Here is a 15,016-nt window from a genome sequence, read left to right on the forward strand (position 1 = left end):
AAACAGATGGAATAATATAATGACCCCCCACATACCCTTCACCAAGCTCACATGTGATTTAAATAAAATGCTTTTTCCTCCTATTCATACTGATATATAATGCCAAGTCTTAAAGAAATGACAAGTAAACCCCCAGTGTGGGAAAACTGTCTCCAAAAAGAAAGTCAAACCTTATCAATGGGTTACCTTGATTTGCAACAACTGAGGGAAGCAGAAGAATTTAAATAGTAAATGTGGTTTCACTCTAACCGAGACAGAGAAGCTTCTATTCCCAAAGCTACAGAGGTTGTATAAAGACCAGAGTTCTCAGCTGGGTTACAGAAGGCTGTTTCTATTTCCCAATGTTCTTCTGTTTATTTTCTTCTGCCAATTCTAAACAGAAGCGTTTCACTTTGTTTGTGAGAACTCTGACAAGATTAGTGTTTCTTAAATATCATCTCTTGCCCACTGTGTCAAAATCAATACTCTTGAAAATACAGACTGAAAGTTCCTTAGACTTAGGAACTGGGATCCCTCATGATGGGGCTCAGGAACTGGCATTCTGAAGCAGCAGTCCTGGTGATTCTGACACACAAAGTTGGGGACATGCTGCTCTGTAAGTGGGGTATTCGCCTGACTGACTGCAAGCCCCAAACGGAAGCTTCTCCTGAGAAGGGATTTGACACAAGCTCAGCCTCTGCTGCCCCCCTGCAGCCCCGCCTCTAAACCGCGGGCATGACCTGAAACTTGGGGGCCCAGTTTAAAGGTCTTATGCCAACGACTCCCCAAGTCTCTTCGGAGCTGGAGGGCAGGAGGTCTCCCCTGTTCTGAAAGGCACAGTCATGGGAGGGTGACCTCCTCTTCTCCGACACTTCGCATCATCTCGAGTTTTAAAGGCACGAATGAACACTTTATCAGTTTGGTACTGAAGAACTCTCTAGTTAAAATGCAAACAAAGTCTCTCTCTGTCTGTCTCTAAAATTCTTCAGGATGTGAACTGCATCTCCTAGTTGTTACCTGATAAAAGTACACACTTGTGTACCTGATAAAAGTACACAAGTTTTCAGTATGCTGAACAATATATCCACGTCACTTAAGATTCTATCTTTATCTGCCACTGAGCTGACTTGCTACAAGTTTGGGTCCCTCAACTACTGACACTGTGGAAAGTGTTCAGCTCCCCCCGGGTCTGCGCTGCCAGATCTGGTGCATCCGGAAGCGGTACCTCCAGAGGGAGAGAAAAGTCCCAGCAGGCACACTCTCCACACTCGTGCGATATGATGTGAACGATGGGGTTTGTCCCAGTTTCCTGTGGCCCGGTGACAAAACACCACAAACTTGGTGGTTTAAATCAGTAGAAATTCTGCCACAGTTCTGGAGACCACAAGTCCAAAAGCATTTTCCCTGAACTGAGATGGAGGTATCAGCAAGGCCAGGCTTCCTGCAGAGTCTCAAGGAGAGAATCCTTTCCTCGCTCCTTCCAGTTGTGCTGGCTGCTGGAGGGCCTTAGTTTGTGGCCACAAGCTTGAAGCAGCCACCTTCAAGTCTCTCCCCTCCATCTTCACACGGCCTTCTCTTCTGTTACGGCAATCTCCCTCTGCCTCCCTCTTTAGGGATACAAATGACTGCATTTCCGGCCCATCAGATAATCCAGGATGACACTCCCATTTCAAGATCCTTAACTTAAGCACATCTGCAAAGACCCTTTTCTTGCCATATGATGTAACACTTACAGGTCCCAAGGATTAGGACGTGCATACTTTTGTGGGGCCATTTTTCAGCCTAACACAGCTTCTTACTTTCACCATCCTCCTCTGCTGATGCGCACATGTTTCCTTTTCAGTGATCTGATTCTTAAAATTACTTGATTTTACTTCATCTGTCTAAAATCTTGTTTCTCCACATTACTGACACGACCTTGAAGTGTCTCCCCTTCCGCAGCGGCATCCAGGTTGAACGCGGGGGACGGAAGGCGTTCCTGCCCACCCCTTACTCTCGCTTCTCATCCTCGGCCCAATATTTCTGTTCCTTGGCCTCTGCCCCCAGCCACTGCGGTCTTGTTCCCTTTCCCTGTATTCCTTACTGGCACACTGATGCATGAACATCAAAGGTGCCTTCCTTCTAAGGGACAGCAGAGTACAGGAGGGATACCTGTGAGCTCCAACTTGGAGCTAGCACGTCATTTTCCTTGGTCACTGGCCATTCACCTTTGAAAACCCAAACAAGCGCACCAGACTACAGTGGAGACTGCCTTTCTTTGGAGGGAGGAGCGGTTTTAAGCTTGATCTTAACGGTAACGAATCCATCAGCAGTTTTAGTATCAAGAAAAATTAACTGACATTCAAGAGCAGCAGCTCCTGAATCTTTCAGATTTATATCCAGATAAAAACAGATGTCTGCAAAGTTGCATCGTAAATGATGCAGGATTCATGCTCCTGGTTATCTTCTTGCCACTGAAGAAACACTGCATTTTGGAAGCCCTGGACATGTGGAGAGTGACTCCATGATGATATCTCAGACCTGCAGCTTATCCAGGCTGGCTTTCTCCACAGGATCCAGGGTGCAAAAGAATAATGCAGCATTTGGGTTTTTTAAATTGAGCACAGCTGATGAACGTGTAGACGTTGATTCCTTCAGTGATAGAATCAGCCTCCCCCTGGGTGGTGGGAGCCAACGAGTGAGCACACACCATGTTCAAAGCCCCATAGCCGCCTTGCTCTCAATGATGTTCCCCTCAGGCTTGGGCCTGACCTCACCCATGAAATGGACAACCACCTGGTTATCAAAGCCTCCTCTACCTCAGCACGTATCCCTTATCACAGACTTTACATCAAGATCCATTTTAATTGAGTATGGACACATCAAGAGTGCCATCTCCTAGGTTAAAGACAAAAATATTTCTCGTGGCACCAACCTTCCTAACCCATAAGCCGCCGCAGCAGTAGCTGGCTCAATGATGCAGAACACACAGAAACCAAGAATGGTTCTAGAATCGTTAGCGGCCTGACTCTAGGAATCATTCATGTGAGCTGGTGCTGTGATGATGACTGTTTTGTTAGTTTCCCTAGAGTAAGTTTTTGTAGTTTCCTTTGTCTTTATGACAATCACAAAAGTTACTTCCTCTGAATTTAAGAGTTTTATCGCATTTGGAAGCTTGACCTATTTACTAATGTGAAAACTGCATCTTATCTGTTCTATCTAATCAAATGTCTGGCTTTGTAAACTAGACTAGTGGGATTCAATGCCACTTGACTATTTGTACAGTCAAGATCAACAGATCTGTGCCCAATGTAACTTGAGTAGGCCTGTTATCCTAATCACTGGCAGTGATATCCACTTTCCAGTGCCAGATTTCCACGAGAAACTGACGGTGTCAAGACTGATGATAAGAACAGGTGCCTTCAATGAGGTCTCTGAGTAGGACAGGTTTGGCTTGTTTGAGAAGAGACACTAATTGTGTTGTGGTCAATAAGTAGAGCAATTTCATAGAATCTATTCTTTATAAAGCTCAGTTCTGACTTGGATTCTTTGATAAGGTAAGTTCTGACCCACAGGTAGTTGGGTTTTGCTGAACTCTGTTGAGGGTTGGGTTCTCGGGAAAGCACTCTCACGTTTAAAGTACAGAATGTCTACTCAGAAATGCCCTTGGGATCAACACCTGAGGGAGGGGGAGGAGACAAGAGGATAGGGTAGAGGGAGAAGTTTCTGCAGTGCAGGCCCATCCAGAGCCACAGCCACTCCATCGTGTGCTCTGGAGCTAGAATGGCCCCTCATCTGTCAGTCCCTGGACGTGGACTGGCTAAGGTGAGAGGATTCTCTGCAGCCGGGGCAACCCTTGAAGAGGCTGCGAACTGAAGGCTCTCCACCAGCAACACTGGCCCAGGAGCTGGGGCAAAGGGTCCTTCAGGGAAGGGGGATCTGGGCAGCGTGGCTCAGAATCCACCACAACTCTGTTTTCTGGACCTTTCAAGTCTGATTATCTGTTGTATGCATCCTACCTTACCTGACCAGGTACTGTAGTTATCAGGATACACAGAAGAAAAATAAAGATGAAGCCTTAAGGTTTTGGGGGCCATATTACCCTTTAAGAATATGCTATAAGCCATGTATACCTTTGCGTGCAAACATATGAAAATTTCTGCACACAATTCTAAGGGGCTCACAGACCCCCCCCCCACCTCAGCTTTCACGGACCTCAGGTTAAGAACTCCCAGTGAAGTGATCTAGCAGGGAACACATAATGGACGACGGACAAGCTTAATACAGGAAAAAGAGAAACTCAGTAGAAGGTAGTTCCCCCACCCCCCATTTCTTAAGGTATCTGTTCCATTCTGTTTTCCAAAATCCCCTCCAGGATTACTGTTAACCTATTTAATACACATCTCAGAAGCAAGACAATGATGTCTAATAAGCCTTAGAGGAGCCATTAAACTGTGACTGTCAAATGATGAAGCAGGCCTCTCGCAATTCTGCCAACACCAACAAGCAGGCAGGTGAAGTAGTGGAACGGCTGCTGGTGGCATCAGCTAGAAACAGAGGCCTGCGTGGTCCTGCCCAGAATCTTTTACCTTTGCCCCACATGGCTCTAAACCTCTTTCAGCAAGCAAAATCACAAATGGCCCAGGCCCTCCCCCCATTCCCCACCCCCTCTTGCTTTAAGTGGCTTGGAAGTTAACAGCTCAATATTTGGCCTATTAAGAGCCTGATCCAAAAGGGTCCTTAGGAAGTAAGTATTCTCAAGAAGCTGGGGCTTGGAGAATAATATCGTTAGGCTACTGTACCACCCAAATGCACGCCACAGTCACGACTCACATCCTGATGCCTCCATACTGTGCCTTCAGCAAGCCCTAAGCTGTAGCCAGAACATCCCTGGAGAAGGCAGAATTGAACTTCCTTTTCTTTAAACCAGCAATGCCTTTTCTGGGTATATAGTCTCCCATTTTTTTCCTGCAAACAACAGTTTATACAGTTTCAATGAGGTAAATTGAAGACTGACTCTGGGGATAACAGCTGACAGGATTTAAGGTGAGCAATGCAGAATATTTTCTTTCCCTTGTTTTCTGTGAGGGTGATGAACCGTATTGTTAATCTGAGAAATTAAAAATATAAACACACACTATCTCTAGACCAGTGGTTCTCAACCAGGGACGATTCTGCTCCTCCGGGGACATCTAGCAATGTCTGGAGAAATTTCTTGGTCATCATCAACTAGGGGAGGGGCTGCCAAACACCCTACAAGACACCTAACAGTCCCCGCGGCAAAGAATTATCTGGCCCTGAATGTCAGCAGAGTCACAGCTGAGAAACCCAGTTCTAGACCACGTGAGAGGTATTTCAAGTTTGGTTCAGAGGGAGCATTTCTGCTGCCCTGCCTTCCGGCAAGGTGAAAGTGGTCCTGATGATGGGAAAATGGTCACTGCCAGAGATTTCACTGCTTGTTCAAACTATACTGTGAGCACTTGGAAAGTCTCAGGGTAAGTGGGAGGCACCCATGAGCATGGAATCATATCGTGGAGCTGGATAGGCACAGCAGCGGGGCACAAACGGCTGCGGGCAGAGGCAAGCATGTGCTAAGAAGCAACATCTGACACTCGTTCTGACAGCAACCTTAAATTTAGTGCTGGCAAACCTTAGGCATTCCTTAAAGTGCTATCTACAGAGAAAAGGGAATGTAATGCAAATGTTCAACACTAGGGAAATGTATGAGTCTATTACTGTCTACTGGAGGATATATCAATAGATTACATGATGTAACAAAAAAAATTATGAAAACACTCCACTAACATGGCAAAGAGTCTAAAAAATAATGGCAATGGGTCCATTGTCGTTTTCCTTTAATATTAAAACATTGCAGTTGTTTTAATATTTGAAAAATTTATACATATTTGAAACATAGAAGTTGAAGACCAATAGTCAAATGCCTTCTTTTAAGAAGATTTTTCTTTGGCACGTTTCCAAAGGCCACAGGAAGTCAGGCCCTGCAGTGGGTGTGGTGCCCAGAATCCAGGCCTAACTCATGACTTTATAACCATCAACCTTTGGACTAATGGCCCCGTGTGTACAATGATTACAAGTATGCATACATCCTGGTATTCTTTACTTCTGAATGAGAAAACTCAATGTGGCTTTGAAAATTCTTTCCAAAATGTTTATTTGCAGCTGAAGTTGTTCTTCCACAGATACTAAAAAGCATGGAAAAGGAAGATGCCCAGACTAGACTCCAGGGTGACCTTGGGAACACAAAGCTAGAAACTAACTACCACAAAGTGAATTCTCAAATACATGCTACTTCTTAAACAGGAGATTAAACAGTAACCTTGGGAAGGAAGGTTTGCCAAATATAAAACCAATAAAGGGGAGAAAGTAAATAACTCACCGGGAGTTATTATGATGAATATTACAGGCTCGGGCCATTAGCACCACAATGATTGGTCGAAAGGCTTTTCCTTTTCCATCAAAGTAGTATTCACACATATCCTTAAGTTCTGTTGTAGATATGAATAGTTCCTGAAACAAAGTTTCTCCGTGTCAATACAGCATCATAACTGCACAGTCAGTGGGATTTCTTTCACAAAACTTTGATTTTAGTGTATTCATTTCAACTGAGAAATTCAACACTCAGTAGGAAACGGTTCCAATGTTGTATGGCCATAAAGCTGGCTGTGTGTGGCTGGGCCACAAGCAACGCCTGGCTCGCCCCCAGGGGCCTCAGTGCTGGGGTGGGCACTGCTGCCGCCCCATGACTCCAAGAGACAGCAGATTGGGGGAGGAAAGCACCAGATGGCCAGTGACAGCTGGAGAGAGAAAGAAACAGGGCTGGTTGCAGCTTGGAAGATGGAGGGGAGAGGACAAACATGGGGAGTGTAGGAGCCAATGAAGCAGGAGGTCAGTGGGTATCAGGGGCTGGAAGACGAGATGTGGCCAGAAAGAAGAGCAGGGGTCAGAGTCTGGCTCGGCCGTTACTTAGCCACACAAGCCAAAGGTTCATAGGGAAAGTGTAAGACATGGTTTACCTGATGGCAAGGAGCTTCCAATTGAGTTGGGAAAGCAAAATTTTAAAAAATGTGAAATATTCAGTGAATAATATGGTGGTAACTTGAACAATGCCGTACGTTAAGTGCATTAAAGTTCAAAGAATGGAGAGATCAGTGTGGACGAGAAAAACTGAACATTTCATGGAGGAGATAAGCTTTGATTGGGGATTACAGGATAAGTAGGATTTTGATTTCTGAAGAGGAGGGAGAGCCTTCCTGGTGATGGGCATGTGTGTTTACTGTATCTGTCCCTCAGGGACTTGCTGGAGAGAACCAGAGCTTATGCCCTGGGAGCAATGGGAGCTACAAATGGACCCAAAGGACCTTCAGCAGGGCTCAAGTGAACACAGTCCAGCAGGCCAGCCACTCACTCCCTCAGTTACTGACTCAGTGCCAAGGACGATAATAAACGCAGAGGTTTCAAAGATAAATAGGACAGCCCCTTGCCTACAGGCAGCTCAGAGTCTAGATGGGGGAAGGAAAACAACATTGCGGGGGGACTGCTGTCGTGGAGGTAAGTGCAGCTGCTCTGGGAGCACAACGGGGGCGTCTCTGGCTCAGGCTGAGGGCGGGAGGAGGAAAGCAAGGCTGGGGACTGAAGGCAAGAGGCAGACGAGACGAGGAGGGTGTGGAGGGGAAGAGGAGGCTGCATCGAGGATCCTCCCCGGGTTCCTGGGTGGCAGCCTCCAATCAACAGGACAAACAAGAGAAAAAACAATCTGTAGGAAAAGGCAGAGCTTCAGATCTGCCAAGTGCGAGACAGTCACGGACATTCCAGGGAGCTGCCCAGTGAGCAAAGTTTAGGAGAGAAAATTCCATCTGGACTGGAGGTATTATGTGGGACTCATAAGCATGGGAATGGGTAAACTGAAGACAGAGAGAGAAGAGGAGCTGACAGAACCCCAGGGACGGCACAATTAATAGGGGTGGGGTGGAGGGGACAGAGAGGAACCCAGGAAGCTGACTGAAGGATGGCCTAAGAGTCAGGAGGACGAGCAGAGTGCAGAAGCCAAGAGGTGGGTTTCACAGATGGGGGCTGTGGGGAACAGAGTCCAATGTTCAAAGAGCCCGGGAAGATACAAACCAGCAGTGCCCACTGGATTTGGTGGAGGGAAGCAAAGGCAGTTTCAGAGGAGAAGCTGGAAAGGAAGGCACAGTGTGATGGCGGAGCAGTGGTGAAGGGGCAAAAGAGAGAGAGAGGCCAAGAATACTGGAAGGGAAGGGGTAGGAGGACACAGGGTCAAGGGATGGTCCTTTAAAAGACAAACAGGAAGAAACTGGAGCATCCAAAATGGATCTGAAAGAGAATGAGTCTGCAGATAGACAGAACAGGGAATTGCAGGAGGAGTTCCTAGGGCCCCGAGGAGGCAAAGGGGATGGGACTTAACCAGAGGTACAGGGATGAAGCTGGAAAGGAGGGAACCCTGACTTCACTGAGGTGGGAGGGGAGGAGGCCGGCATGCAGCAGTGTGGGCTGCAAATGGCCCAGAGCAGGCGTTCAGGGAGTTCCTCCTTCATGGCCTCTGCTTGGTCCACTGGACAGGAAGTGGTGGAAACAGGAGAGTCGGGTGGGGCCTGCAGGGGCAAAGTGCGGAACCTTGAAACGGGAAGGAAGCTGACCAGGGGCACGTGAACATTTCTGGGCAGCATCTGAGAATCCACGTGAGGCTGGGGGCCACTGAAAATTTTGGGAAAAGAATGCTTAGCGAAGAAAGCCCTATTTGGGTCAGCCTGGCACTGATATTCAGAACCCGACAGGAAGATAGTAGCAGGAGTCACCGGAGGCTTCATAGCCTCACCAGGCCTGGAGCACGGGATGGATTTGGCAAGGAAAGGTTAGATGACTCTTTGGACGTGTACCTGCTGCCTGTACCTTTTTTTTCGGTTTCCTAATTCTGCCATCACCCCCCTCTGGACAGTAACTTGCATTGCATCCCCCACGATGCCCCACACTTGTTGCTCAAGAAACATTTGAAACCTGACATTTGGGAATCAAATCTGCAACAGCACGGCACACATGTGAAAACCTGCACTGTTTGCTCATAATTCTAAGAAATCAACATTACTTTACAGCATCGTCAAAAATATCTTACCTTCCTGATGTCCTCGTACAGACCTTTCAAGTCTCTCCAGCCAAGGTTAAAAGGATCAGTGTATTTTTCACCGCTCCGTGTTCTACTACAGCAGCACACTGCTGGCGTCACGTGATGGAACCTGGAGAGGCAGAAATGCACACAGTGGAAGACTGAGCGTTACTTTACTGAGATAACTTCACTTTTAAGTAAGAATTATACAGACCTATGCATATATATACAGCAGAGTATGATGATGGAAAATTTAAGCCCAGATACTTGCTGGAAATTAAGTATGAATACAAAAAGGTCATTATAATTTAGAAAAACATAACAGAATTCTGATCTTGCTCAACAATACATCAATTTTTATAACCAGGACCCTGGGAACCCACAAAATCAAAGAAATATAAACCATGTTCATTGTGTTCTGAGTTTAAATTTTATACAGTTCCTCCATACCTATGGGTTCCGCATCTGCGGATTCAACCAACCTCGAACTGAAAAAAAATATTTATATATGTAAAAATATATATTTATATATATAAATATATAAACTCATAAAATTCCAGAAAGTTTCAAAAAACAAAATTTAAATTTGCCATGCTTGGTAACTGTTTACACAGCATTTACATTGTATTTACAACAATTTGGACAGCATTTACATTGTATTAGGTATTATAAGTCACCTAGAGATGATTTAAAGTATATGGGATGAGGGGCTTCCCTGGTGGCACAGTGGTTAACAATCTGCCTGCCAATGCAGGGGACACAGGTTTGAGCCCTGGTCCGGGAAGATCCCACATGCTGCGGAGCAACTAAGCCCACGAGCCTGTGCTCTAGAGCCCATGAGCCACAACTACTGAGCCCATGTGCCACAACTACTGAAGCCCTTGTGCCTAGAGCTTATGCTCCGCAACAAGAGAAGTCACCACAATAAGAAGCCCGTGCACTGCAACGAAGAGTAGCCCCCTCTCCCCTCAGCTAGAGAAAGCCAGCACACGTCAACAAAGACCCAACGCAGCCAAAAATATAAATAAATAAATAAATTTAAAGTATATGGGATGGGGACTTCCCTGGTGGTGCAGTGGTTAAGAATCCACCTGCCAATGCAGGGGACACAGGTTTGATCCCTGGTCCGGGAAGATCTCACATGCTGCGGAGCAACTAAGCCTGTGCGCCACAACTACTGAGCCTGCACTCTAGAGCCCGTGAGCCACAACTACTGAGCCCACGTGCCACAGCTACTGAAGCCCTCATGCCTAGAGCCCATGCTCCGCAACGAGAGATGCCACCGCAATGAGAAGCACACGCACCACAACAAAGAGTAGCCCCCCTGATCGCTGCAACTAGAGAAAGCCTGCGCACAGCAACAAAGACCCAATGCAGCCATAAATAAATAAATGTTCCTTTAAAAAAAATAAAGTATATGGGATGATGTGTGTAGGTTGTATGCAAATATTATAGGACTTGAGCATCCCCAATTTTGGTATCTGAGGTGGGGGCGTGGCTAGAACCAATCCCCCTCCACCATACCAAGGGACAACTGTATTCCCATTTTCTCAAAAGGCAGAGATCACATAGAGCAGATATTGTGGCACTTAGTTAAACAGCATATCCAACTTGTTGGACTAGCCCATCACAATTTAGAATAGAAATTTACTGGCAGTATGGCCAATAATTTTAGTTGCAATACGGATTATAAACTTACCGTGATATACTATACATATTTGGAAAGGCAGATGTTAAACTCTTCACAAGATTAAAACAGGACATCTATAAAATAAAAGTATTAAGAAACTTGTAAGAATATTTGTGAAAAACTTGTTTATAACATTAGATAAATTAAAACTCCCATAATTTATAATAAAAGTAACCTTTTAGTTGTCCATTTAGACTGCAGACTTTAGAAAAAAATAACAAAAAGTTTTCTTTCCTTATTACAAAAGCAATATTCGTCATTACAGAAAATATAAATATAAAAAAGCAGAAAATAAAAAGCATCTATAATCTATCCCTTCCCCCAAAGACTGCTCCATATTCACATCTATCTTTCCAGATCTGAAATTCCCTTCCATTTAGCTAAGAGTGGGCAAAGAATAGTAAGGATTAGTGTGGTTTACACTCTTTTAAAGTCTTAACTTGGTTTAAAACAAAGAATAATCAAGATCCCAAAAGCATCTGCCCAGACAGTGAAAAAGAAAGGATTTCAATGTTAAGGAAGAAATTTACAGTTACACAAACACTGCCTATTTCAAGCCACTGTTCCTGAATATACTTGGAAATGGTACTTCTTGAAAAGTAATGTCAACAAACAAGCAAGCCCAGCAGCACATTTTGATAATATTAATGAGAGATCAAGAACAAGAGACGACTTCTAAAGGATTCAGAGGTGGTGCCGACAAATAGTTCCAACAATTATTGTGCACAGCAGTGGGGACCCACAGATACAGCAGCTCACTTGAAGAATTCAGGGACACGGGCATTTCAAAAATTACTAATTTACTAATCTGATGTGTGAAGGGCTCTTACAGAATACTTGAAGAAGATATCTTGACAAAGGATGGATTTAGCAGTAGAAAAAGAAAATGAAGGTAATAAAGCCTTACAATGTGCTTTCACACTATTTGACTCTCACAACTACTTGTTCTTATACAGCCGGGGAACTTGAAATTCAGAAAAGTCTGAAAAACTGGTAATACGGGTATGTTTACAATATATCAAAAGAAAAAAGCACCTACAGCCCTGTGTGCATTATGTGATTCCACTAAAAATGTGTACACCCACACACAAAAAATCAGAAAACAGGGTTTAGAAGCATATAAACCAGGCTATTAAAAATAGTTATTTTGGAATAAATAGGATCGTGGGAGTTTCTTGATTTATTCTTTTAAAATTCATATTTTCTGAATTTTCTTTAGTGAACACACCCTGCTTTAGACATACTAAAATGACAATAAAGGTTGACTTTGCCAGGCAGGCAGTGGCCAAAGAAGGCGGTCCTGAGTTCTATTTTCACCATAGCATTATATTCATTAAACCAGTAAGGACATTTATGACACCCCAGGCATTAAAATGTCCTACGGAAAAAAAGTGATAATCCTTTCATTTTACCATTACATGACACTTAACCTACTTCTGTCAGCCTTCATGCGTAAATGATTCACACGAATTTAGGATTTATGATGATGCTTATTCAGTCTGAGACCTAACCTCTAACTTGGGGTGAAGAGTTAAAATTACACAGCTAATACAGAGGCTCTTAACCACTGGGCAGTGCAACAGTGTAGCTTGTTGAAAGCCTGGAAGGTGGATCTTGGTTCAGATCCCAACATTTCCCGGTAGTTACCTTGAGACAGCTTTCTGATAATATCTACTCACAGAGATGCTAAGATTAATTGAGAGATCATATGTAAGGCTCTTAGCTGTGTACATTTAATATGGTATGTACTCAACCAAGCTGTCTTCTGCTTTAAGAGTACCTTCAGGCGGGCTTCCCTGGTGGCGCAGTGGTTGAGAGCCGATACAGGGGACACGGGTTCGTGGCCCGGTCCGGGAAGATCCCACATGCCGTGGAGCGGCTGGGCCCGTGAGCCATGGCCGCTGAGCCTGCGCGTCCGGAGCCTGTGCTCCGCAACGAGAGAGGCCACAACAGTGAGAGGCCCGCGTACCACAAAAAAAAAAAAAAAAAAGAGTACCTTCGGGCAATGTTTCCCAAAGTGAGGTTAGAGGTGCTCAGAAGAACAGGAAAGTATTCAAAGGGAGTGGTGTAACCGGAGCCACTTGTGCCACTGTTAGCACAGGCAACAACCATCTCCCAATTCCGATTTTGTGTCTTTCCATCACATATTCTCCCTGAAAGCCAACCTTGCCTCTCATGAAGTTACGTTTTTTAAAAAAGAGAAAATGCTGAGTAAGAATCAAGACATACTGACAAGTGATTTCTTACAATCACATACACACTGGTTTCTGTCCTATTCCAAGATGTTTGAACACTACCAATGAAGAAGTTGAGAGAACATACAAACATCAGGAAAAATGGAGCTGTGCTGGGAGAGACGGGCGTGGCTTTACTGTTGTTGCTCTTCGTCCCCAAGGACTATCAGGCCCTAACGGACTTGAACTAGCCACAACACACCCTCCTGAGGCAGACACCAGAAGGCTCATGTATTTACAGTGAAAAATACCACTGACACGAATCAGAAATACACGGTACTGGCATTACCAGCAAGGCTCCTCCTTGTGGTCATTAAGGCAGACGTGGAAGACATCCAGCACATTCTCTCCAGGAAAGCACCCTTTCTGTGGCTAAGATAATTGTTTAATGGGCATGGAATTTAAAAATAAATAAATAAATAAGGAGCATCAAAGAAAAGAAGTATCAGTAGCATCAGTGGTGGGGGCATCCATCTCTCCAAATAACATCCTCATCTGCGGTACTGGAAATATTTGAAGGCTGGCTAGGACAGTACTGAAATGGATCCCAGCAGACTCTCTTTCTCCCATATTCTCTCTTTACTGTCTAATCCACAGACTAGCCCAGTGGCCATTCTCTCTCCAAATGTCTATTTTGGATAAGTTGTGATTATGTATGCATATGTATCCCAAAGTAGACATTTAGAAATACTACATATTTCATATTGGGAAATGGTCTTTGATGGACACGGAAGTGCACCAAATCTGACTGAAACAGAAGAGTCCTAAATTCAAATAAACTTAAAAAAAAAATGAGCCTGGAGGATGAGAAGAGAACACATACAATTACTATGCGACCGGAGAAGTCTCTAAAAGGACAGTGAGTCCACAGGCCTTGCGTGGTTATGCTTACCAGTACGAGCCTAGCCTGTGGTACGCCAGGAATTAATCACTACAAAGTGCGGCAAAGGACTCACAGAGCCATAGAAACACAGGAGCTAAACTGCCCGGAAAGGGAGAAAAATTAGATGGAGTCCAAAGGCAGCAGGGGAGAGCGTCAGGGAGTCACGGTTAGTGCTCAGATTCTGACTCTGCTTCAAGAAGTCACAGGTCGATTTAAAAATCAAGGTTTCTCCACTTGCGACATCCTCAGGCCTCTTCTCCTTCCAGCCCGTCCAGGTGTGCCCTCCCTCCGAAACAACTACCGCAGGACTTAACTCCGGTCCACTCTAAGCATCAGTCCTGCGTTCTCCACGAGACTTTTCCTCCTATTCCGAGGCTACCCGGACCCTCCGTATCTCTGAGCGCTCAGAGCACCTTTTGCTCTAAAATCCCAATTAAGTTCTGTTGCCCCCGAAGCCCTGGCTGTAACTCGAAACACCTGCAGACGCTCTCCACGCTTTACGCATACCCCAGGAGACCACTGGGCCACACCTGCGTTTCCCCGGGACCTGGCTTCTCACCGCCCCTTCCCCACACCCGAGACGCTCCCCTGTCCCCAGGACACAGCTCTGCACCCCGCGCGGGGCGCCCACCCCTCGGTTCTGTCCCGTCCTCGGTGCCCCGCCAGCCCTGGGTCGCGTCCCAGCGCAGCCCCGCAGCCCCCGCCCGCCGCTCGTGCAGCTCGCCCTCATTCATTCTGCGGCGCCGCTGTCATTAGTGCGGTGACCTCTGCGCCCAGCTACGGCGCGCGCTTCCCGGCCTCACCTGCGCGCGGGCTGCAGCGGCGGCGGCGGCGGCGCGCAGCCCGGACAGTCCCGCGCGGCCGAGGGAGCCGGGCCCGGGACTCCGCGCCGCCGGCCTCCAGGAGCAACCACGCCGCCACCGCCACCAGCACGAGGCCATGGTCCGCGTCTGAAAGTCGCGGCAGACCTGCAGCTCCGCCTCTGGCCCGGCGGCCCCTCCTGCCGGGACCCGGAGCCGGAAGTCCGGCAGCGGAAGAGCTTCTGCCTCGCCAGCCCCGCCCCTTCTCGCTTCTCCCGAGGGCGCGTCCCGCCCCGGAGGAGGAGGAGCGGC

At 46.2% G+C, this 15,016-nt stretch overlaps 1 protein-coding gene across 11 annotated transcripts in view; it reads right to left on the bottom strand.

The window, feature by feature from the left end:
* PDSS1 (decaprenyl diphosphate synthase subunit 1) overlaps window positions 1-14,985 on the bottom strand; it is a 59,039-nt gene extending 44,054 nt beyond the window's left edge. For all 11 annotated transcript variants that reach the window (XR_003435969.1, XR_003435970.1, XR_003435971.1 and 8 more), the window contains exons 1-4: window positions 14,708-14,985; window positions 10,797-10,861; window positions 9,107-9,227; window positions 6,356-6,486 (exon numbers count right to left, since the gene is read on the bottom strand). Coding sequence is in view for 5 of the 11 variants with exons in the window: in XM_027121699.1 (XP_026977500.1) it covers window positions 6,356-6,486; window positions 9,107-9,227; window positions 10,797-10,861; window positions 14,708-14,845 (455 nt within the window). In the remaining 6 variants the exon portion in view is untranslated. The remainder of the gene's footprint in view (window positions 1-6,355; window positions 6,487-9,106; window positions 9,228-10,796; window positions 10,862-14,707) is intronic.
* Window positions 14,986-15,016: the final 31 nt, after the last annotated feature.

This window comes from Aethalodelphis obliquidens, unplaced genomic scaffold (genome assembly GCF_003676395.1).
Source record: "Aethalodelphis obliquidens isolate GAN/ISIS:26980383/991018 unplaced genomic scaffold, ASM367639v1 scaffold23, whole genome shotgun sequence".
Classification (NCBI taxonomy): Eukaryota; Metazoa; Chordata; class Mammalia; order Artiodactyla; family Delphinidae; genus Aethalodelphis; species Aethalodelphis obliquidens.